A 26,289-nucleotide genomic window follows, 5' to 3' on the forward strand; every position below is an offset into this window, starting at 1 on the left:
ATCTATTAAAACTATTCTATTTAACTTTTGGGAAGTAAAACTGGACAATCATTTTTGACGCAAGTAATATATTTTTTTTCCCAGAAAAATGTGAAGTATTATACAATTTGAGCTAGTTGTATACTCCTCTTTTTTTTTAATTGAATTTTTTTATTACGTAGGGAATATAACCTTCAATTAAAGTGGAGTTGTATACTCCACTTAAGTCGGATAATCATGTGAGGTGCATATAGTTGTGATCTGAACTTAAGTTTGTCTAATTAGTTTTTTATTTTTTTGTTTTCCCACTCAGTATTCGGTACCCGCAATGGAACCCGACTATATCCGGATTCGCGCCGGGTAAAGCCCCATTCGGGGGAAGCGCTCCCTACCAAGGATTTTTCCATACCCAGGGCTCGAACTCGAGACTTCTAGTTAAGGAAGGAGCAGCCCTATCCACTGCACCACATCCTTTGGTGGTGTCTAATTAGTTAATTAACTGCAAGATTCATAACATGCATGGGAATATATTCACTTTATATATTCCCAAAACAACTACTTCGTTTATATCTGAAGTCTACCATCTTCCATCCTGTTCTTTCTCATTTTCGATTTCTCTAAATCCAAAATCATCAAATTAAGCCTTGGGGCAACTAATCTCTCTGTTATCTCTCTCAATAACAGAAGGTGAGGTTTCTTTTTTGATCTCCGCTTTCTTTTTATTTTTTTCAGCTATTTCTCTTCTAATCCCCAAAAGCAAGGTGGGAAGTTCTTGGAGGGAAGGATGCCGGAGGTCTGCGTATACACTACCCTCCCCAGACCTTACTAAGTGAGATTATACTGGGTTGTTGTTGTTGTTGTTGTTGTTGTTGTTGTTGTTGTTGTTGTTGTTATTGTTGTATTTCTCTTCTAATCCTGTACATCTTTAAGCTGTGATTACGACTGTGCTCTCTTTCCGAAATTCACCCACCAGGAGCCCATTTGGATTAACTGATTGTAAACAGCTGATAAGCTTGATGTGTTGAAATGTTTTTTTAAGTGATGAAATTGATTTTTAAAATAAGCATTTACGTGTTTGGATAAAAGTGCTGAAACTAATAATAAACAGTTGATGTGTTTGATAAAAAATGCTGATAAGCTATTCTCTTATTAAAATGACTAAAGCACCTTTGATTTTTCTTTTTTAAAAAGATTATAAATTAAAAAAATTCTTTATAAAAAATAATTAAGGATAAAATAGTAAAAATGTTGGTCAAACTAAAAGTGCTTATAACTTTCGGTTTTGTTTTTGCTCTGTTGTAGTTCCATTCGAAGAAGAAGAAGTGAAGACTAGTTTTCCTCTCGCCTGAATGTAAGATTGAACTTTTATTTTATTGTTTTCTTCTTTTTAGATTGTTTTTCTTATTTAACTCACATTTTTATATATCTCTGTGCAAAAGAGCGTTATTTTGGATTTACATATTTTTGAGTTCAATTGGTACAATAGCTGAAAATTCGAAATACATCACGAAAATTAAGGGAATAATGCATGTTTAGCATGATTAAATAAAGAAGAAAAAAATCCTTGTTAGTTTAAAATAAATATTTCACTCAAATATAGAAAGAACAAAAAAACTTGCAGTCAGAAACTTTACAAAAACGAACTTCACTTTTACCCCAATAAATAATTAAATTGAGTTTTTTTTTTATAGCTTGAGAAAATAAGAATGTTATTTCTCTAAATCATAGTTGGGTACTTTAAAACTTACCCAAACAACCGATTATTTGACCCAATGATAAAATTAAATTTAATTTGGAAATCAACAAGTTAATCAAATATAATACGCAACAGAAAACAAAACTGATTTTGTTTTTACAACCAAACAATTTAGGACTTCCTTTCAAAGTATTCCATTCGTTCACTTTTACTTGTCCAGTATTCTAAAAATATATTTTCACCTTTACTTATCATTTTTAGCATATCAAAAGAAGACAATTTTTTTTCGTATTATACCCATATCATTAGTTATTCATTTCAAATCATTTTCTCAAAATCATTAAACATATGCATCAATTAATAGGGGTATCATGGTAAATAAAAAACAAAATCTCTTGTAATATCTTTTAAAATAAATTATTTCTTATAAATAGTAGATCAAGTCATGTTTTTTAATTCAAATAAACTTGAACTATTTCAAATGTATAAAATTATTTTTAAAATCTACTTTAGTAGTATAAAATTACGATCATTAGATGTTGGTAACTTATAAAAATATTTTCTTAATCGCAGATATTTCTTATAAAAAAAATTCGAAATCTTGGTGAGTAGAGTTATTAGATATCTTTGATGGTGGAAGCTAGCAGGTAACCGAGTGAAGGGACAAAATACGTACAAGACGGTCCATAAGACTATTATTACATAATAAAAACGAAAATAAATCATAAATATATACAATTTTATTAAATAAATTTTGGGTCGCTTCTTAACATTCAACTTTAGGCCACCAATTTCATTGAGTCGCCTCTGGCAAAAAGTTAAAGAAGAATAAAATTTTCTCAAGAAATTGAAGAGAAGTAAAAAAAATAAATTAAAAGTTGAAGACAAGTGTTTCAATAAAAATTGTGTGTTGGTGACAAAGTGCATCAATGAAGGTTATAGACATATGCTTCAATAAAAGTGGAAGTTGGAGAGAAAATACAACAACAACAAGAACAATAACAACAACAAAAAAGTTAGACGCATACAATTTTGAATTACGGGAGAATGATGGAAAACTAATTCAAAATTATAGTAGGAAACCTTAATTATTTAGGATTTGATTTGTTTAATTCATGTCTAAATAGGATTTGTAGTTAAATTAGATAGGAATAGGTTTTTATAGTTCTAGTTGAAATATGTTTCGTACTATTATAAATAGGGATATTGATAGCTTATTTTATATACTGCGATTTGTGAGAATTGTAGAGAGTTTTTAGAGATTTATAGTGAAATATTTTTCCTTCATGAACCTATCTTTTAGTTCGATTAAAATTTAAAAATCATGGAAACACCTTTTCTAGTATTTATTACTGGTACCTCTTGAACATCCAGGGGAGTATTTTGTGCTCCATCTGAAATTCTTATTGATATAGAGCATGCGCGTCTTCGATATATCCCGTATGCCAAAGATTTTTTAGTCAACGTATTTTTATGCACATTTGGACTACTAAAAACTTGCTCATTACTTGAGAATATTACGTTTAAACTTGCTCATTACTTCTATAAAAAAGAGAAGTTTTTTTTTAATTTTGTTGGAATTTACAAACTAATGCATGTTTGTCACGACCCAAAATCCAGCTAGTCGTAATGACACCTAACCCAACTCACTAGATAAGCTAATTTAACAACTAACCAGTGCCAATAACAATTTAATAAAGCAATTAAGTAAAGAAATATCTGAATCTGATGCATTCCCCAAGGACTAGTAGTACAAATCATGAGCTCCTACGAATAGAGTTTACAAAACTGGTACGAAGTAAATACATCATCTATCTAAAAAGTATATAAACAGAGTTTTATGAATCTAAGACTACCATGAACAAGAAGCAGCTACAACCGGAACGCAGGTACATCTTCAAATCCAGCTCCCATCGAACACAACAACATCGACAGCCAACATCTACACGCAAGGTGCAGAAGTGTAGTATGAGTACAACCGACCCCATGTACTCAATAGGTAACAAACCTAACTTTAGGTTGAAAGTAGTGGCGAGCTGGAACAAAGGTTGGGTCCAACATCCAATAGCCAACAACAGCTCATAACAACACAAAGCAAGTAATAAAAGAAGTAACTCAGGGATAAAATGCTTTGCCTTTTCATAATTTCCCGAAAAATAGTTCCGCTTTTCAAGTATAGTAATGAAAACCCAAATCCTTTACCGAACTCATCGAAAATATGAGTAAGTTGAAAACTGTAAATTTTTTCCAGAAATCCTTTCCATAATAAATAATATATTTCATTTTCTTTCCAGCCCATATATCAATATGTGTGAGACGTCATGAATGACGTGATATCGTACAACATGAGGAAAAATGCATCTTTAAGCCTGTATGTCATGTGTGCATGTCAATGCCATGTATCTCAAAGATGAACTCATGTACTCACATTCTCAGAGTGCTCATTCTCAATGTCTCACACTTTTCTCTCATCATGCTCAATCACTCAGTACTGTATATTACCAATCCGGCCTAGGGAAGATCCATCCCGGAATATATACATCAACTGACCAACAGTCGCTCAGTACTGAGTAGGGCCAAATCCAGCCCGTGGGGAAGATCCATCCCTGTATATATAAATGCATCCTTCAATATAATCAATCGCGCTCACCTGGGGTGTGTGCAGACTCCGGTGGGGCTCCTTCAGCCCCAACGCTATCATAAATCAATATAACTGCTGCGACGTGCAACCCGATCCTATATATGTAATTAATATAACATGTTGCGGCGTGTAGCCCGATTCATATATGTAATCAATATAACATGCTGCGGTGTGCAACCTGATCCCATAATGTCACTCACACTCAGACTCTCGGCCTCACTCAGTCATTAACCTCTCCAGTCTCTCGGGCTCACAATACCATGAAACTAGCCCAAATAATGATATAATATGCAATAAATGGTAACAAAGACTGAGATATGATATGCATATGAATGCGTATGACTGAGTATATAAAGCAATGGAAGCAGATAACTCAACAGTAGAAATAACCTCAGTGAGCCCCAACAGGATAAGCATGTAGCCTAGATATGGTTTCCAACATAGATCGCAACTCAATAGCTCAAATACGTAGAAATTTCATGGTTACAAGTAAGATCAGGTAATTACACAGTACCATAGAAATAACGGAGTCCCAATTCATACGGTGCACGCCCACATGCCTGTCACTTAGCATGTGCGTCACCTCAACACCAATCACATATCACGTAATTCGGGGTTTCATACCCTCAACACCAAGTTTAGAGGTGTTTCTTACCACAAACAAGCCAATTCTAATACCGAACAAGCTAAGCGATGCTCTAAAAATGCCATCTCGCACGTACCGACCTCCGAAATGCTCAAAACTAGTCAAAAGCAACTCAAATACATCAAATAAAGCCCAAGAAAATAATTTCAAATGATAAAGGTCGAATCCTTAATCAAAAGTTCAAAATCGGTTAAAACTTCCAACCCGGGCCCGTGTCTCGAAAACCGACAAAACTCACAAAATCCGACAACCCATTCAATTACGAGTCCAACCATACTAGTTTCACTCAAATCCGACTCTGAATCGATGTTCAAAACTCAAAAATTCACATTATGAAATTTTAGGCTAAAACTCCGAATTTCTCTTTCAAATTCATCTATCAATTGCCAAAAATGAAGATAGATTCATGAAATAAGATTAAAACCAAGTGTAGAATACTTACCCTAATAGTTGTGACGAAAATTGCTCCAAAAATTACCTCAATCCGAGTCCCACATCTCAAAATGTGACAAAAGAACCAAAACCTTGATTTTATAGCTTCTGCCTAGCATCTTCGCATCTACGAACCAAATATCCGCTTCTACGGACTCACATGTGCGTTCAAAATCTCGGTCCTGTGGAAAAGCACTGGTAGCCTTCCCTCGCACCTGAGGCAGAAAATCCGCTTTTGCGATCATTTAGGTGCGAAAAATAGCCTCGCACCTACGACACTGCCCTGATCCTGCTATGCAGTTTGTGTGGCCTCTGCCTCGCTTGTGCGACGTAGCATCTGTGCCTAAAATTTCACAGGTGCAGTCACACCAGGACTGTTTAAAAAAATCAGCCTTAGCCAAAATTTCCAAAATGTTCTAAACATCGTCCGAAACTCATGCGAACCCCTCTGGACCCCGTCTAAATATACCAACAAGTCCCATAACATAACACAATCTACTCGAGGCCTCAAATCACACATAACAATATCGAAACGACGAATCGCACCTTAATTTGAAGTTGATGAATTTGAACTTTTCAACTTCCATAACTCGTGCCGTAACATAGCGAACCAACCCGAAATGAATCCAAATTTTTCACACAAGTCCAAATGACATAATGAGGCTATACTAATTTCCGAAACCACAATCCAAATCTGATATCGAAAAGTCCACTCCCGGTCAAACTTTCCAAAAATTCAACTTTCGCCATTTCAAGCCAAATTCAACTACGGACCTCCAAATGACTATCCGGACATGCTCCTAAGTCCAAAATCGCCCAACAGAGCTAACGAAACCATCAAAACTCCAATTCGAGGTCAAATACCAAAAAGTCAAATTTGGTCAACTCTTCCAACTTAAAGCTTAAACGGTAAAATTCATTCTTCCAAATCGATTCCGAATAACCTGAAAACCAAAACCGGCGATTTACATAAGTCATAATACATCATATAGAGCTACTCATATCCGTCTACTACCGAGAGAAGTACAAATGTTCAAAACGATCGGTCGGATCGTTACAATGTGTTTCTCTATAACTTTTCTCATCTTCAAATTAATGGATACATTTCTCTACAAAATGCTCTATTATTACTATGTAATTTCTGAAATTGCTGGTATTGTCTCTCCATTTATATTGTAGTTCATAATTATATGATCAAAATATGCTAAAAATATTTCAGGATCCGAGTTGGATAGACTTTTGTAAATTCCAGCAACAATATTTTATTTTTTCTAGTAAACTTTTGAGTCTAAGGGGATTTCCTTTCCTATTCAAAAGGTGAAGGGGGTATTATTTCCCTCCACTAAAAAGTTAAGGGAGTAAAATGAAATTCACTCTACAAAAAGCGAAAGAACATCAAACAACCACTATCGGTGTCAAATGGACGGATTAGGTCAAATTTAAATAGATTGACACCAATCATGTTAGACAAACGAGTGATGACCAGTCCACCAAAAAGGGGCCGTTTGGTTTGGAGGGGTAGGAGATTTAGTCCTTTTATTCATATTGATCATCATACTATATTATAAGCATGAAGATCAAAAATTGAATGTAAAAGACCAAAATAATCCTATAAATTAAGTGACTATGATACCCTTCAAAAAATTATACCTTCATAAATAAATAAGTACAAAACCTTTTGGTTCCCTCAACCTTTTGCAATTAATATTTCAAAATTCTTGTATAATTTTGCATAACTATGGAATTTTTTTTTTCTTTTTGTTATGTTTTTATTATTGCCAGTCCCTTCTTACTTAATTGTATACAAAATTTTACAAACATTTAATTCTTCCATTCTTTAAAGAAAATATATCATGTATAAATAAGTACTATTAGTTTCTCATTTTATTTGTTGCACGAATCATTTCATTGAAACATCAAAATGGAACAACTTCAAGAACAATATCTACAAAAAAATATTAGGTGAAATATACGGTCATATTATATTCATAACAACTAAATTTATGTAATTATAAAATTCACTTGTCTAACTAAATATAATTATTGATCTTCCAGAGCTATCCAGTCAATTTGAGTTCAACACTACATCTCTAAAACTATTTATTATTTTTAGTTTGTATTTTTTTCTGTTGATATTTTGGTGTAATATTTCACATGTTTTAATAATATTTTCATTTTTTTACTGCTTGTACGGAATAACACGTGCAACGCACGCATCAAGAAAGTAGTTAGTATATATTTGTGACCTTTAGACATACTAGTCTTACGATACGCGCGTTGCACGTGTACTCTATCTCGATAAATCTAATTTTTTTAATTACATAAATATTATATTTGAATTTAAGGTAAACAATATTTTGCAATGCGTTTTAAAAAAGTATTATTAAATAAAATAAAACTAAAAAGGTGTGAGTTCTTAAAAATGATTAATATTGATTATATTAGATAGATCAGCAAAGGAAAAAATTCTAACACACAGAATTCAGAGACATATAATGCAAACACTAATAAAAAAAAATCTAAAATAAAGATGTAAATATAAATCCAAATAACACATACATTTAACCCAAATTTAGATCAACCCATACCTTCTTCATTCCCGTCTCGCAAGAATGCTATAATCAATTCAAATATGAAGAGATATAGTAATTACTAATTATTAAAATTTTAAGTGAAAACTACTCTACTTGAATTTAAAGATCACTATAAGATAAAACCTAAACAATAGTATAACAATCAATTATTTTTCTTGCCTAAAAATTATACTGAGCTATTTAAATATAATATTTTATTAATTATGATTAATAAACTATTATCGTCTCCTTAACAAAAGGGCTCTAACTTTGATTTTGTCTTTGAGCTTATTACCTAAACTAAACTTTACAAAATTGATGATATCTTCATATTTAAGTCCTAGGCTATGGAAATATCTAATTTAAGGAAATATGAACAACTTAGAAACGTGGAAAAGTCACATTTAAGGAAAATAGTTAAACAATTTAAATAAGGAATTTTTAAGTAAAATATTATTTAATTTTAGATTTCTAAATATTAGGAGCTTTTACATAGTTCAAATAAGGAAGTATTTTATATATTAAATTTAGTTAATTTTAAAGTCCTAGATATTAGGCGAATGACATTTCGATGTTGCATTAATTACTTTATTACTCCATTATTTTGTGGTTTGGGGGTTTTCTCTAAATTGTTATGAAGATTCTTATTGCTTCTTTCATTTCTTTTATGGAAGGTGGAGGCGCTATTAACTCTAAGGCAGTTAAATTGCAGTTTTCATAATCTCAAAAGATACAAAAGGCGCTAGTTTTCAACAACTGACATGGACGTAGTTGAGACTTGTGGAGAAGGAATTCTTTCTTCGGCAGGGCCTTCCGTCCAATGTAGCTTGCCATCAATCGATGAGGAAGTTGTGGGCTTTGAGAAAGATGCAGAAAGTATAATGAAGAAATTGATTGGAGGAACAAAGGAGCTGGACGTTATCTCAATCTTTGGAATGCCAGGATTGGGTAAAACAACCTTGGCCAGGAAAGTGTATAACAATCCTTCTATTGTTAATCACTTTGATGCTAAGTATGGTGCTCTGTTTCGCAAACATATATAGAGAGGACATTGTTGATTGAGATTCTTAAACAAGCTACAGGTGGCAACTATGAAATCAAAGAGGACGATGACATAGCTGACAAGTTGCGGAAGACTCTAATAGGCAGGAGATACCTCATCGTATTAGATGATATATGGGAAGTCGAGGCATGGGAAGATTTGGGATTATGTTTCCCTAAGGGTGAAGATGGAAGTAGAGTGATGGTTACAACTCGAATTGAACAAGTGGCTAAGCATCTTCAACATCGCAGTGATCCTTATTCTCTTAGATTTCTAACATTGGAAGAGAGTTGGGAATTATTGATTAAGAAAGTATTTCAAGGAGAGAGTTGTCCACCCAATCTATTGGAAGCAAGTTTACAAGTTGCGGAACATTGTAAGGGATTGCCTCTTGTAATAGTCTTGATTGCCGGGATTATTGTGAAGATGGAAAGGCAGGAGTCCTTGTGGCTTGAGGTTGCAAATGACTTGAGTTCTCATGCTTTAGGAGAGCAGAGCATGAAGGTAATACAATCAAGTTATGAGCATTTAGAAGACCACTTAAAGCCTTGCCTTCTTTACATGGGCTTGTTTCCAGAAGACTATAAGATTCCAGTGTCTGCTTTGCTGAATTTGTGGATAGCCGAAGAGTTTGTACTGAATGTTGACACAGAGAATTATATGGAAGAAGCAGCTAGAGTTTGCTTGAATGATCTGCTTAACAGAAGCCTAGTAATGGTCTCTAAAAGGAGACGTAATGGTGACATAAAATACTGCATACTTCATGATGTAGTGCGTGAGTTTTGCTCAGCAAAACTTAGAGAAGAAAAGTTTGTGCAGCTTATAGTGCCATACAATCCATATAAACATTTGTATACTAAGGAATCGCGGTTATGCACTTATATTCATGATGATCTGGTGGAACAATTAGATCATTGTGAATATCAGGTGGATAAGATTACAATACACGAGTCCGAGGAAAGTACAAAGTGTTTTGGTCAGTGTTCTAAGCCGTCTTTGGAGTTCATTGCTCATCCAGAATTTGAAACATGGAAAAACCGATCAAATCCTTTACGTTTACTTGTTGAATTAAAACTTGTTCGGGTGTTGCATTTGATGGATGTGGAAACAAGTTCATCATGGGTTCCAACAGTAAAATTGCTAACTCACTTGAGGTACCTTGCGCTTTATGTCAAAGATCAATTTGAATTCAAGTGGGTATCACACCTACACGATCTTCACACTCTAAAGGTTGCTTCAAGAAAGACATTATTCCCACGTTCGTCTGGTCTCTGGAAAATGAACAATTTAAGGCATGTGAATATGAGAAAAGTTTTCTTGTTATTGGAAAACGAGGAAGAAGAATCTTCAGAAACATTGCTGGAGAACCTGAAGACATTTTGCAATCTTCGTGTGTACGATGATAGAAATCCAAGGTCGTGGTGGAGGTTTCCGAATTTAGAAGAGTTGGGTCTCAGCCTTGAAAGTTTACCCTGTCGTTCTTTGTTTCCCATATCGGAAGTTCATACACGCCTTCAATCTCTTGACCTTGAATGCCCATGTAAGACTTATCGCTACCCGCATTCAGTTGGATGGGAGAGCTACTTTGTCTTCCCTTCAAATCTTAAGAATTTGAGGATTCGCCACTTTTCAATAACGAAAGAATTAACATCAAACATAGCAAGACTGCAGAAACTTGAGAAACTCAAAATAATCTGGGGATTATTATTGGGTAAAGAGTGTTGGGACGTTAGAGAAATGGAGTTCCAGGCACTTAAATACTTGACATTAGAGTGGATGGATCTAAGAGAATGGAAAGCTTCAGAGGAATCCTTTCCCGTGCTTGAGAAGCTACTCATAAAAGGTTGTTACTCCCTCGACGCGATCCCTCCTAGCTTTGCCGATATTCCAACACTCCAACTTATTGAACTGTATGGCTGCCCGGACTCTGTTGAGGATTCAGCTATGAATATTAAAAGAGAAATTGAAGAAACCACTGGACGTGACACTCTCCAACTTATGATGTACTATTAATCCTTTCATTGTTGGATTTAGATGGAACTTATGATCTGACTCTATCATTTGATTTATTCTACATATATTGTTAATTTATTTGACTTGTGTTGATTGGATTGGATTTCAATCCTCTAATTGGAAGAGGTTGTTTGAGTTCTTATTTTTAATTCTCATGTGCATATTATCCAGTTGATTCAAAATGCTGGATTCGAAGTAATGAAAATCATACAAGGATCATAAGTGAAGTCTAATAATCCTTCTGTATAGGACTTTTTGCTATTCTGTTTTTTAATATCTCTTTTGGTGCTCATCAGATTCCTTTTGTTTAGGATTGTTATTCACATAGGTTTCTATGTATCCTAGATTCTCTCTAAGTTGTTACATTATTCACAACTTTTATGTACTATACTTGGCTATATAAAGCCAACCTTATGATCAATACAAAATAAGTTCTTCTTCTGCCTTTATCACTCTTTATGGTATCAGGAGCCCAACTGCTCCAACGAGCTTGTAGCCATAACTTTTCACTATGGAAGGCTCAGATGTCCATGCTTATGCATGGACACAATCTCTTTGGTCACCTTGATGGATCGAAACCAACCCCCTCTCAGACTATCTCTGCAAATAACCAAGCAGTACTCAATCCTGATTTTCTTGCTTGGTTTTAGCAAGATCAGCTCATACAAAATGTTGTCTTGGCATCTATAGACTCAACAATTGCTAGTATAGTTGCTTCTGCTGCCAATGCCAAAATGGCTTGGGATGCATTGCATATTGCTTATGCAAACAAGTCCCAAACTCGTATCTTTAGTCTTCGAGACCGTCTCGCCGCCTTTCCAAGGACTCTCGCCCTATTGTAGATTATCTTCATCAAGTTCGCTCACTATGTGTTGAACTTGCCACTGCTGGATCCCCCGTTTCCAATGAAGAACTGGTTGTCAAGATTCTTACTGGACTTGGATCTGAATTCCGAGGCCTTTTCGCTGCCATCCGAGCTCGAGATTCAACAATCTCATACGAAGAACTATATGAAAAGCTCCTTTATTATGAGCTTTTTCTTCATCATGAGGAAGCCAAAAGGACTCCTTTTGCTCCAATAACTGCTAATATTGCTCAGGGGACTGCGTCAACTCCTACACGCCAGGGATCCAACAACAATCGGCGATCAAATGCGCCCAACAACAACAATCTCAATCAACAAAGTCACAATCAAGCATGGCGCAATAATCAGCAGCCCAGGCGCAACAATCAGCAACAGCAGCCTCCCAACAACAACATTTACCGCCAGCTTTGTGATGGTAGAGGACATACTGCTCGTGTATGTCGGACACGGTCTCACAATCATTTTCAAGCTCGCGCTAATTATGCTGCACGCTTCCAAAATCAGTAAGCTCTGTGGATCGTTGACAGTGGTGCAACACATCGTATTGTCTTGGATACTCAAAGTCTAGCCACTATGCAAGACTACCATGGTTCAGAAGATATAGTCATGGGCAATGGTAATACCATTCCAATCTCCCATACTGGTAATGTGAACATTAATGCATCAAATCACAAATTCCATCTTCAAAATGTTCTCTGCTCTCCAGCCATTCAAAACAATCTACTCTCTGTCTCTAAGTTTTTTCAAGACAATAAGACCTCTATTGAATTCTTTTCTCGTTTTTATTTTGTGAAGGATCTGACTACGGGGGCGCCATTGGTTCGGGGATGGACTAGAAATGGGTTGTATGAGTGGTCACCGGGCGATGTTGAAGGTCCTCCCAAATGCAATGTTGTTGTCCCATATCACCTGTGGCATCGACGACTAGGCCACCCTAATCATCGTGCTCTAAATAAATTTCTGCTTGATTTTTCCATTCCAGTTTTTTGATTCAAAAACTGGTACTATCTGTAATTCATATTATTCCAATAAAAGGCATAAGATGCCTTTCTCAAAAACTTCTTTGCACAGTGATAAGAAATTATATTTAATTTATAGTGATTTGTAGGGGCCGTCTCTGGTATTATCAATTGACAAAAAATGATACTACGTTTTATTTGTTGATCAATTTTCAAAATATATGTGGTTGTTCACACTCAAAGCTAAAACAGAAGTTTTGAAAATCTTCCAAACCTTACATCTCTTGCTTGAAAGACATTTTCACACAAAAATATTATCCTTGTACACTGATGATGGTGGTGAATTTCAAAAATTAGATTCCTATTTAAAAACACATGGAATTGAACACTTAGTGTCGTCCCCATACACACCCCAACTGGTAGCCTTAGTTAAACGCCGACATCGGCATGTCATTGAGACAACCCGCACCTTGTTACACCAAGCATCCTTACCTTCAACTTTTTGGAGTTATGCATGCCATCAAGCAGTTTATTTGATCAATACGATGACTACACCAAATTTACAAAATAAATCACCTTTTGAAATCCTATTTCAAACAGTGCCTAATTATAACTCCATCAATATTTTTGGATGCTTATACTACCCATGGCTTAAACCTTATTCCAGTAATAAACTAGAACCTTGATCTACACCATGTGTTTATTTAGGATTTTCTAATAAATTTTATAGCCATTAGTGTTTTGATCTAGTTAATTCCAAAATATATATATATATATATATATATATATATATATATATATATATATATCCAGGGATAAAGTTTTCTTAGAATAAAATTTTCCTTCTCAAAATATTTTTTCAGATTTTAGAAGTAAGGATAATGTAGCTTGGGATAATATTTCTATAAAACAACCAACCAAAGAGGATAATAATTCAACTTTAAATTCCTCTTATCAGCTTCCACCACTGGTGACTACATTGCCCACGGTCACTCAATGCCCACAAGCTATCACATCTGCTTCTGATGGTGTCTCTCAACAATTAGGTAATATTCCTTCTCCTCATATCTCGACTCCTACTTCTCCACCTTCCATACAAGCTCCACAACAGTAGAGAACTACTTCTCCTCCTTCAATCTTGGCACCTCAAGTTTTGCCCCCACATCCACTTATCACATATCAAAGACGAGAAAGACCATCCACTCCTAGCCAAAATCCAGGTCCGTCCCACTCTACATCTGCTTCGGCACTACATCAGCTGTAAATGGCTTCTTCCCCACCTCGACTAGAATCCTCTCAGCCTATTCAGTCGGACCCACCAACCCAAACCCAATCAAACCAGCCAGCTACCAAAGTGCACCCAATGATCACTCGATCACAAACTAATAGCCTTAAACCTCGTCAATTTCTCACAACCACTACATCATCTCAAAAAATTTCCACAACCCATAAGCAAGCCAAGCTCATTCCCCACTGGAATTCAGCAATGCAAGCCGAATTTGGTGCTCTTGTTCGCAACCAGACTTGGGATTTGGTTCCATGTGACTCTTCCAAAAACGTAGTGGATTGGAAGTGGTTATTGCGTATTAAGTATAAACTTGACGGTTTTGTTGACAGGTATAAGTCTCGTTTGGTTGCCAAGGGAGTCCACATGGTGAACATTGCTTCAAGAATTGCCTCAATCCGAGCTTCATAGCTCCAAAAATGCAAAAATAGCTGAAACCCCTGAAATACAGTACTTTATAATCTGCCCAGGCATCCCTCTTATGCAAATGCGGGAAGTCCATCACGTTCGCGATGAATAAAATGTGCTGCCACCAAAATCACTCTATGTGATCGCGAAGAACAACTTAGTAGCCTCTCACCAGACACTACGCGATTGCGGATTTAACCATGTGAACGCAGAACACACTGCTCCCATACTACGTGAATGCGATGGCACTTGTGCGAACACAAAGAAGAAACTCAGATTCCCAGCTACCCTCTCTTTACCCTATGCGAACATGCCCTACACAATGCATACGTGAACAATGACCAGTTCCAAGGTACGCGATCGTGTCCCTCTAATCACGACCGCGATTAAGAAACTTCCTAGCTCTTGTTCTCCCTCTACGCGATCGTATCACATTCTTCGCGATCGCAAAGACCAAATGAGGCACCAGAAACCAGATTACACCATCAGCCAAACATAAAGGAAAAATGATCTGAAATCAATCTGAAACACGCCCGAGCCCCTCGGGATCCTGTTCGAACATGACAACAAGTCCAATAATATAACAAGAACCTACTCATCATGGCATTATACAGAGGTGTTGGAATATGAGGCTTGATAAGAGATTTATTATCGATATTCGGTTGTTCTGAGCAACTGTTGTGATTAGAAGTTATTGCTACGAGAGTTTGAGCTATGTGGTATATTATGTAATTGCATCTGAGGCTGTAGGTATGGTTTGTGACAGCTTGTTCGGACTTATTCAGAGTATAGATGTGAGATTCAGATCTTATAGATTATTTCAGAAGTGAAAATTTGGTTCTAAGGTTTATGAGCTAGGTTGGATTATGAAATTTCAGTTATGTTGTGTTATCGGACCTATATGGGATAGGGTGACATGGGATCACCCCCGGATATGTGCATGGTAAGGTTATGCAGTGATTTGATGGTTTATGGAACAACTCTGGGCACGTTCAAGGACGAACGTATGTTTAAGTGGGGGAAGATGTAACGACCCGACCGGTTGTTTTGCGATTTTGCACTTAACTCGCCAGTTCTTGGGCATGACTAGCCCTGTGTGATGTATTATGACTTATGTAAGTCATCGGTTTTGATTTTTAGGGTAATCGAAATGGATTTGGAAGAACAGTTCTCAGTTTGAAGCTTTAAATTTGAAAGGTTTGACCAAGTTTGTGATTTTTTAGTATTCAATCTTGGATTTAGATTTTTATAATTTGGTTAGATCCGTTAGGTATTTTGGACTTGGGAGAACATCCATAATATATTTTGGAGGTCCGTGGTAGATTTAGGCTTGAATTGGCAAAATTGAAAATTTGGCATTTTTCAATCGGTAGTGGAAATTTTGATATCGGGGTCGGAATGGAATTCCGAAAATTGGAGTAGGTCTGTTGTATTATTTATGAAGTCTGAGCAAAATTTCAAGTTATTCGGGCGAGGTTGGATAGACTTTTGATCGAAATCGGAATTTGGGTAGTTTTTGGAGTGCTTAGGCTTAAATCAGTGGTTGATTTGATGTTTTGATGTTGTTTTGAGGGTTCTGAAGGTTGGAACAAGTTTGAATGATGATATGGGATATGTTGGCGTGTTTGGTTGACATACCGAGGGCCTCAGGTGTGTTTCGAGTGGTTAACGGATCAATTTTTGGACCTTGGACTTGGCAGATTTTCTAGTATTGTTGCAGAAAATTCTTGTTCATCGCGTTTGTGGTGGGGTCCCGCGTTCGCGAAGAGTAAATAGGGAAGCCGAGGAATTTGTTCTATGCATTCACGAGGAGGAGGACGCGAACGCGGAGGTTGAGTAAAGTGTTTTATGCATTTGCGCTCAAAGGGCCGCGTTCGCGAAGGGTAGTGGCAGCTAGGGACCCCGGGTCCCTTTGGTATATGCGTTCGTGTGTCAGAGAAAGCATTCGTGAAGGAGTGAGTTGGTAAATCTTCGCGTTCGCGAAGCTGTGGACGCGTTCGCGAAGCTGTGGACGCGTTCGCGAATGGCAGTTTTGGAGGCAGGTGAGATTAGTCTACGCGAACGCGAGAGGACCGTTGTGTTCGCGTAGAAGGAATATCTGAGCAGTCAGATTATATTTAAAAATCGAGGCTAAAAGTCCAATATCTCAAAAACCATTAGAGAGCTCGAGAGAAGGTGAAATTTGAGGAGATTTTCAGTGGAGTAATTGGGGTAAGTATTCTTCGCTCATATTTGCTTTAATTCCATGATTTAGTCTTGAAATTCATCGTTTAATTTGAGAAATTAGAGTGAAAATTGGAAAAAAATGAAAGAAAAGTTTGAGAATTCTTTTGGGGATTTGAATGGGCAATTGAGGTCGGATTTTGATGAATTTTTCTATGGGTAGACTCGTGAGGGAATACGGATTCTATTTTTGTGGTTTTTATCAAATTTCGAGACGTGGGCTCGGGGGTCGGGTTTAGCCAATTTCGGGATTTTTTATGTAACTTGGTTATTTTCGAGTGGGCTTTGTTCCCTTAGCATAATTTGATGGTATGAATCTGATTTTGGTTTAATTTGGAGCAATTGGAGGCTGAGTCAAGAGACAAAGACATTACGGGCTAGAGTTTGGACCGAATTGAAGTAAGTAATGATTGTCAATGCTGTCCTGAGGGTATGAAACCCCGAATTTTACATCGTTGTGCTATTTTGAGGTGACGCACACGCTAGATGACGAGTGTGGAGTTGTGCACCATTGAGAATTGTTACTTGGTCCGTCCCGTCGACTGTTAAGTCGTGTATTTGATTGAAAACTATTTGATACTATTGTGTTTGGGAAAGTATTATTATGTTTTGAGCTGAATACCATATTTGGGCCTCGTGCCAACTATTTGGACCCTTAAGGGCTTTCTACTACTATTCCTCACTGTTTTGACTTAATATTTGTACTCAGTCATACTGTATCTTACTAGTTTCATAACTCAGCCTTATTTACCCAGTTTTGATGCTATAAATGATATTTTGGGTTGAATGCCCTATTTTACTGATAGTCCGAGTGGCTTGTGAGGTTGATGGCGGAGAGAGGCCAAGGGACTGATTGTGAGGTTGATGATTGAGAGAGGCCGAGGGCTTGATTGTGAGATTGATGACTGAGTGAGAGGCCGATGGCTTGGTTGTGAGGATTATATATTTATGGATGGGGCTGCACGCCACAATATATATGGATCAGACTGCACGTCGCAGCGATATAGCGCTTGGGCATTAGGAGCTCCTCCGGAGTCTGCACACCCCTAGTGAGCGCAATCGACTATATATATGGATCGGGTTGTACGCCGAAGCGATATATGGATCGGGCTACACGCCGCAACAATATATGGACCAGGCTACACGCCGCAGCGGTTATTATATGATACCTATTGAGCGTTAGTGCTGAGTGTGAGCGCTGATTGATAAGAGTTGAGTCATGAGTGAATAAGAGGCTTGCCCGAGGGGTTATATATACATGTATACGAGTGATGCTTTGCTTGAGCGGCTTGTTTTATGAAATTACTATTTTTCATTCATCTTTATACTGAGCCTCTATCGAAAATGTTAAACAAATATTTTGAACAACTTTCATTGAAATTGGAATTATTACGAGATGTTTGGAAATTAAATTACTGATTTGGTTTTGTTATTTTTACTAAGATTTTCATGTTATGTGATGTATATGAATGACCGAGAGGTTTTCCAGAAGGATTGTTTATGAATTATTTTGCCCGAGGGGCCGATTACGATTTTTCATCACTTTTACTATAAACTAAATTGAACCTTTATTGAAACTGTTAGAAAGTTATCTTTCAAAGGATTTTACTGAGACCAGGGTTTAACGAGATGATTTGATATGTATCCTATTTTGGAAAAATTATTGTACCCGACGTGGTGCTATGACGTGGATTACGTGCTTTGTTACTACTTAGACTTTATTTTCTTTTATTACGTACTGAGTTGGCGTACTCACATTACCTCCTGCACCTTGTGTGCAGATTCAGGTATTTCTGAGCTCGGTGGCAGGTTCTTCGGAGTTAACATGGTAGTTGTCTGGCGATCGCAGCCCTGCTTTTCTCCCTCCTTATTCTTCCTTAATGTATTTTTGTGATTTTCCCGGCCATATTGGTCTTGATGTTGTTAGACAGTTGTAGTAGATGCTTATGACTAGTGACGCTCCGATGTTGGACTTGTATATTTATTCCGCACTGTTCATTTAGACTTATATCATGAGATCATTGATTAATAAATGGTATAAAAATGACTTTTATTGAATAATGGTTGATTCGAGAATTGTGTCGGCTGACCTAGTTTTACGATAGGTGCCATCACGACCGGGTCGGTTTTTGGGTCGTGACAAATATATCATTGAAAAGGTATTTTAAAGGGATACAACTTTCATGTTTTCGGTGTGCCCAAATTCTGAACAGATTTTCACTAAATCCTGTTGGAAGACAGACCTTCCATAAACTTAGTCAATTTTATCGAATCTAATGTGCGTCATTCTCCGTCTTGATTCCAAAATAAGTATTTCCACCCGTACTCAAATTAATACTCATTTAACATATCCACACCTAGTCCGAATTTACGGAGTGTTACCAGCAATGCTTGTATCTCCTAGTCACAAAATATTGGCCACTAGTTGTTAAGCAGTAAGAGCCATTTTGGTACCAGTCTACCATACTAGCTTTAAGTGCATGCAGTTTCATCCAATACCAGCTACTATCTAGTGGTGGTTCATGAGTCCAGAAATCCTGATTATTTCTTCCTATAAATACCATGAACCCAGTTGACCCACAAAATATCTTCCTTCCTTTCTAATTGCCAGACAAGCTTGCCTACAGAGGCTACATTATACTTTGTGCAACTTTTTATGTTTAATCCTCCATACATCTTTGAACACATACACTTTCCCATGATACCAGTGCTATCTTCCTCTTATCATTAGCGTTGCCCCACATATATTCTCTGCATTTTCTGTCGGACTTCCTTTAAAACACTTTGAGACAATATGAACCGTGTGTCCCAAAAATTGCATATTGAAAATAAAACTGCATTTATTATTTGCAGGCTCCAAGACAATGTTCTAGAATAGCCAATAGTAATTCTACTGCCACGTCATTAAATTGTTACTGAAAATATATACATTTTTCGGTTAAGTGTATTTAATGTGGTATAGAAGTAGTAATGTCACTTTTCTATTACAAAACAAAGAAAATTGACTTTGCTATACCATTTCCAATGTTGAACGAGCATATAAGCAATATATATACAACTAAAACTAAAGGAAAAAATAAAAAAAGCAAGAAAAAACAGAAAAAAAACACTTCCACACACATGCAAGGGCCAAGGAGGGGGACCTGGAATACCTCCCAAGAGTGAAAGAAAACATCCAAAAGGGGTTAAGGTGTAACTTTTATAAACTAATGTTTTTGAGGGGCAGAAGGTTTATTCCACCTTTTGTTCATCTTGATTATATATTGGTGGCCTTGCACATAGTACTTTACATGTGGCATTACTTTATTACTGTATTATTATTTTTTATATTTCTTTGTTTTGGGTTTTTCTATAAATTATGATGATTGTTAATCTTGTTTTCGTTGCTTTTACTGGAGCAGGCAGTTAGATTTTGGTTTCGAAAATCGTGAAAGACACGAAGCCAACTAACATGAAAGTTAATGTTAAGACTTGTAAAAGAAAACTCAAGCTCCTATAGAGCCGTCCACCCAAAGTAATTTTTCATCGATTAACGAGGAAGTTGTGGGCTTTGAGGAAGATGATAAAAGTATAATTCAGAAATTGACCGGAGGAACAAAGGAGCTTGACGTTATGTCAATCTTTGGAATGGACGGTCTCGGGAAAACAACTTTAGCAAGGAAGGCATACAACAATCCCTTTATTGTTAATCGGTTTGATGTTAAAGCATGGTGTACTCTTTCACAAACATATAATGTCAAGACCTTGTTAGTTGAGATTTTCAAACAAGCAACACGTAATAGGAGTGAAATCAAAGAGGACGTTGACATAGCTGATGTGTTGCGCAAAAGACTAATAGGCAGGAGATACCTTATTGTATTAGATGATATATGGAAAGTTGAGGCATGGGAAGATTTGCGATTATGTTTCCCTAATGATGAAAATGGAAGTAGAGTAATGGTTACAACTCGAATTGAACAAGTGGCAAAGCATCTTCAGCACCGCAGTGATCCTTATTCTCTCAGATTTCTGACACTCTAAGAGAGTTGGGAATTATTGCAGAAGAAAGTGTTTCAAGGAGAGAGTTGTCCCCCGAATCTAGTATATGTAGGGTTACAAGTTGCCCGACATTGTAAAGGGTTGCCTCTTGCCATTGTCATGGTTGCTGGGAATATTAAGGATAAGGAAAGGCAGGCATCCTTATGGCTGGAGGTTGCAAATAACTTAAGTTAAGTTTTAGGAGAGCGGAGTATGAAGGTAATACAAACAAGTTATGACCATTTAGAAGACCACTTAAAGTCTTGCTTTCTCTACATGGTATTGTTTCCAGAAGACTATGAGATTCCAGTGACTAATTTGCTGAAGTTGTGGATGGCCGAAGAGTTTGTACTGAATGTTGACAAAGAGAACATGGAGGAAGCATCTAGCATTTGCTTGAATGATCTACTTAACAGAAGCCTTGTAATGGTCTCTAGAAGGAGAATTAATGGTGACGTAGAATGCTGCACACTTCATGATGTAGAGCGTGAGTTTTGCTTGACAAAACTTAGAGAAGTAGAGTATATGCAGCTTACAGTGCCATACAACCACTATCAACATTTTGTTGCGGAAGCCAAATGTATATAGTGTGAATAATTCACAACTACTATACCAAAATTATGACAGCCACCAAATAATAAATAAGACAATAAAACAACAATAAAGGGAACACCAGAATTTACGAGGTTCGGCTAATTTTGCCTACTCCTCGGACACAACCAATATTTTATTCCACTCCAAAAATACAAGTGAAATAATACTAAAGAGAGAAGATACAAATGCCTTAAACAGATGAGAAGGCAAATGAGAGGTGTGTTTAAATCCTAAACATTAGGCCTTCTTTTATAGGGGGAAAATCCCCCCAACTTTTGTTTTCCCACCGATGTGGGACAAACATTTTGCCAATTTCAACAAATCTCCACCTTGGCAAAATTCCACATCTTCAATTTTCTCTCAATAACAAATTTTGGTTGTGTCTTCATCTTCAATCTTCAGTGTTCAACAATGTTGATCAAATCCAAACAATGTTGAAACTTGATCGCAGTCACCACCTTTGTCAACATATCAGTAGGATTCTCCGTAGTATGAATTTTCTTCACTGTGACTCCACCTTCTTCTATGATTTCTCGTACGAAATGATACCGAACATCAATGTGTTTCGTCCTTGCATGATACACTTGGTTCTTCGCTAATTGAATAGCACTTTGACTATCACAAAAAATTGTGATACCTTTTTGTTCAACACCAAGCTCCTTTAGCAATCCTTGAAGCCAAATTGCCTCTTTCACAGCCTCTGTAATAGCCATGTACTCTGCCTCTGTTGTAGACAAAGCAACTGTTGACTGCAAAGTAGACTTCCAACTAACTGGTGCCTTTGCAAAAGTAAACACATAACCAGTAGTTGATCTTCGTTTGTCCAGATCACCCGCAAAATCTGAGTCACAATATCCAACTACAGACTGATTGTCTTCCTGCTCAAAAACTAACCCGACATCTACAGTATTATGAATATACCGTAGAATCCACTTCACAGCTTGCCAATGCTCCTTCCCTGGATTGTGCATATATCTGCTAATAACTCCAACAACTTGTGAAATGTCAGGCCTTGTGCAAACCATTGCATACATCAAGCTACCAACAACATTTGCGTATGGTACCTTTGACATATACTCTCGTTCAGCTTCATCCATTGGCGACATATTAGTACTTAGCTTAAAATGGGGAGCAAGTGGAGTACTAACTGGCTTAGTCTTGTCATCTATGCCAAAACGTTGTAGTACTCTCTTCAAATATTCTTTCTGAGATAAACAGAGTTTCTTTGAACGTCTATCTCTAATTATCTCCATGCCAAGAATTTTCTTTGCCTCACCCAGATCCTTCATCTCGAACTCCTTCTTCAGTTGAATCTTCAACTTATCAATTTCTTCCGAATTCTTGGAAGCTATCAACATATCATCAACATATAGGAGAAGATATACAAAGGAACCATCTTTAAGCTTGTGCAAATACACACAATGATCGTATTTGCTTCTCTTGTACCCTTGCCGCAACATAAACTCGTCAAATCGCTTGTACCATTGTCTAGAAGATTGTTTCAATCCGTACAACGATTTTTCAAGTTTGCACACCATATTTTCTTTTCCAGCAACTTTGAATCCTTCTGGCTGAGTCATGTAGATTTCCTCCTCCAAGTTTCCATGTAAAAATGCAGTTTTTACATCCATCTGAACTAGTTCCAAATCCAATTGTGCTACCAAAGCCAACATAATTCTAATGGAGGAATGTTTTACAACTGGAGAAAACACTTCATTGTAATCAATTCCCTCCTTTTGAGCATATCCTTTGGCCACCAATCTTGCTTTGTAGCGAACATCTACTTGGTTAGGAAATCCTTCCTTCTTTGCAAATACCCATTTGCACCCAATTGCTTTCTTTCCCTTCGGGAGATTGGCCAATCTCCATGTATGATTCTGATGAAGGGACTGTATTTCATCATTCATGGCAATCCTCCACTTATCTTCTTCTGAACTTTGGACAGCGTCTTTATAAGTAGTAGGAACATCATCAGCTACAATTGAGGTTGCACAAGCAACCGTCTCTATGAGACGAACAGGTTTCGTTATTGTTCTTTTTGGCCTGCTGGTTGCTATTGATTCAAGTTGTTGTTGAGATTCCTGAGTTGGAATCTCCTCTACTGGCTCTCCTTCCAGAGGGTAATCTTCATTTGTTTCCTCCTCTGCTTCTTGTGTAGGAAAAATAAATTTTCCCTCAAACTCCACCTGCTTAGAAGCACCTTCATTTTGTTTGGTATCTTCTGTTACCTTATTTACCATAGCAAATTCATCAAAGGTAACATCTCTGCTGAATATTACTTTCTTTGTCATAGGACACCATAAGCGATATCCTTTGACTCCAGAAGTAATTCCCATAAAAATAGCCTTCTTTGCCCTTGGATCCAATTTTGACTCCGTCACATGATAATATGCAGTTGAGCCAAACACGTGCAAAGAGTTATAATCTACAGCAGGTTTTCCATACCATTTTTCAAATGGTGTCTTGCCATCAATAGCAGCAGATGGTAGACGATTAATGAGGTGGCATGCATATGTAATTGCCTCAGCCCAAAATTCTTTGCCCAAGCTAGCATTGGACAACATACACCGTACCTTCTCCAGCAAGGTCCGGTTCATACGTTCTGCCACTCCATTCTGTTGTGGTGTATGTCTAACAGTGAAGTGTCGGACGATGCCATCATTTTCACAGACCTTATTGAAATGATCATTTTTGTATTCACCTCCATTGTCTGTGCGAATACACTTGATCCTCCTGCCTGTTTGATTTTCCACCATCGTCTTCCATTTGAGAAAAATTCCTAGCACTTCATCTTTGTTTTTCATTGTATACACCCACACTCTTCGAGAAAAATCATCAACAAAGGTTACAAAATAGTGCTTCCCACCCAATGAAGGTGTTTTGGAAGGACCCCAAACATCAGAGTGTACATAATCCAAAATGCCTTTAGTATTATGGATCGCTGTACCAAATTTAACCCTTGTCTGTTTCCCTTTGACACAATGCTCACAAAACTCCAAGTTGCAAGCCTTGACTCCTTTTAACAATCCTTGATCTGATAGAGTTTTCAAGGATTTTCCTCCAGCATGTCCCAAGCGCATGTGCCATAGCTTGGTTGCTTCTGCCTCTTTGTCGTCACTGGATGTCACTGTCGCTGTCCCAATAACTGTACTGCCACGATAGCGGTACATATTATTATTCTTCCGATTAGCCTTCATTACCACTAGTGCACCGGAGCATACTCTCATCACTCCATTTTCTGCAATGATTTTGAACCCTTTTGATTCTAGGGCTCCCACAGAGATGAGATTCTTCTTCAAATCCGGTACATATCGAACATCTGTTAATGTTCTGATCATTCCATCATGGTTCCTTAATCGTATTGAACCAATGCCATATGAGGTAAGAGGGCTGTTATCCGCTGTGTGGACGACTCCATATTCTCCTTCTTGAAATTCCACGAACCAGTCCCTGTTGGGACACATATGATAGCTACAAGCCGAGTCCATCAACCATATGTCTGATGATGTTGATGACTCTGTTGTAACTAATGAGAAGTCTGAATCATCACAATCAGCTACATTTGAATCCATAATAGCCTTTCCATTGTTATGTTTGGCCTTATTCTTCAACTTCGGACAGTCTTTCTTCCAGTGCCCTTTTTCTCGACAAAAGGCACATTCATCTTTGCTGGGTCTGGATCTTGACTTGGATCTTCCCTTCTTTGTCCTCGTTTGATTTTGAGGATGACCCCTCACAAATAGTGCTTCTCCTTCTCCGCCCTTCTGTTTTTCTCGCTTTCTTTGTTCATAGCTGTACAAAGCCGAACAAACTTCTCTGAGAGAAACTTCGTCATTTCCATGGAGTAGAGTAGTTTCAAGGTGCTCGTACTCATCAGGAAGTGACGCCAACAACATTAAGGCCAAGTCACCATCATCATAAGTTGTATCCATATTTTGCAAATCTGTGACCAACTTATTGAAACTGGTGATATGTTCATTCATCGTGGTACCAGGAACATAGGTGAAGTGAAACAGTCTCTTCTTCATGTACAATTTATTTTGACTGTTTTTCTTCAAAAATTTATCCTCCAGTGCTTTCCATAATCTACTTGCAGAAGTTTCCTTTGTGTATGGATATTTCTGCTCTCTAGCAAGGTAGGATCGAATGGTACCGCAAGCAACACGGTTGAGAATCTTCCAATCTTCTTCTCCAATAACATCTGGTTTCTTTTCTTCAATGGCCAGATCTAGCCCTTGTTGAAAAAGGACATCTAGAACCTCGCCTTGCCACATCCCAAAATGCCCGGACCCGTCAAAAATTTCTACCGCAAATTTCGCATTTGACACAATTCTTGTCATAAGCGAAGATGCCAATGATGACGTATTGTTGACACTTGATGTAGATTCTTCTTGTTTATTATCTCCCATATTTGACACAAATATTATTTAATAACTGACGACACAAATCAAGATTATTTCCTTTCTGATGTAGAAGATCAGACTAAGCTGCAACTACAGAGCATACTCAGACAGAACCTTGACTCAGTTACCAAGATAAATCTTTTCTGATGTGGAAGATCAGACTATGCTGCAACCACAGAGCATACTTAGACAGTACCTTGGCTCTGATACCAATTGTTGCGGAAGCCAAATGTATATAGTGTGAATAAGTCACAACTACTATACCAAAAATTATGACAGCCACCAAATAATAAATAAGACAATAAAACAACAATAAAGGGAACACCAGAATTTACGAGGTTCGGCTAATTTTGCCTACTCCTCGGACACAACCAATATTTTATTCCACTCCAAAAATACAAGTGAAATAATACTAAAGAGAGAAGATACAAATGCCTTAAACAGATGAGAAGGCAAATGAGAGGTGTGTTTAAATCCTAAACATTAGGCCTTCTTTTATAGGGGAAAAATCCC

General features: G+C 37.1%; 1 protein-coding gene across 4 annotated transcripts; it reads left to right on the forward strand.

Moving 5' to 3' along the window:
* The first annotated feature begins 579 nt into the window (after positions 1–579).
* LOC104213299 (putative late blight resistance protein homolog R1B-16) lies at positions 580–11,115 on the forward strand. Of its 4 annotated transcripts, none has more exons than XM_009762773.2 (3): positions 580–808; positions 1,282–1,330; positions 8,642–11,115. In XM_009762773.2, the coding sequence occupies exon 3, from the start codon at positions 9,211–9,213 to the stop codon at positions 11,020–11,022; it is 1,812 nt and encodes a 603-aa protein (XP_009761075.2). In that variant the 5' UTR covers positions 580–808; positions 1,282–1,330; positions 8,642–9,210; the 3' UTR covers positions 11,023–11,115. The 4 variants fall into 4 exon arrangements, with proteins under 4 accessions (XP_009761075.2, XP_009761073.2, XP_070006362.1 ...); XM_009762771.2 differs by having other exon boundaries at positions 580–666; XM_070150261.1 differs by having other exon boundaries at positions 580–666; positions 8,669–11,115.
* The last annotated feature ends 15,174 nt before the right edge of the window (positions 11,116–26,289 follow it).

Source organism: Nicotiana sylvestris, chromosome 6, assembly GCF_000393655.2.
Source record: "Nicotiana sylvestris chromosome 6, ASM39365v2, whole genome shotgun sequence".
In the NCBI taxonomy this organism is placed as follows: Eukaryota; Viridiplantae; Streptophyta; class Magnoliopsida; order Solanales; family Solanaceae; genus Nicotiana; species Nicotiana sylvestris.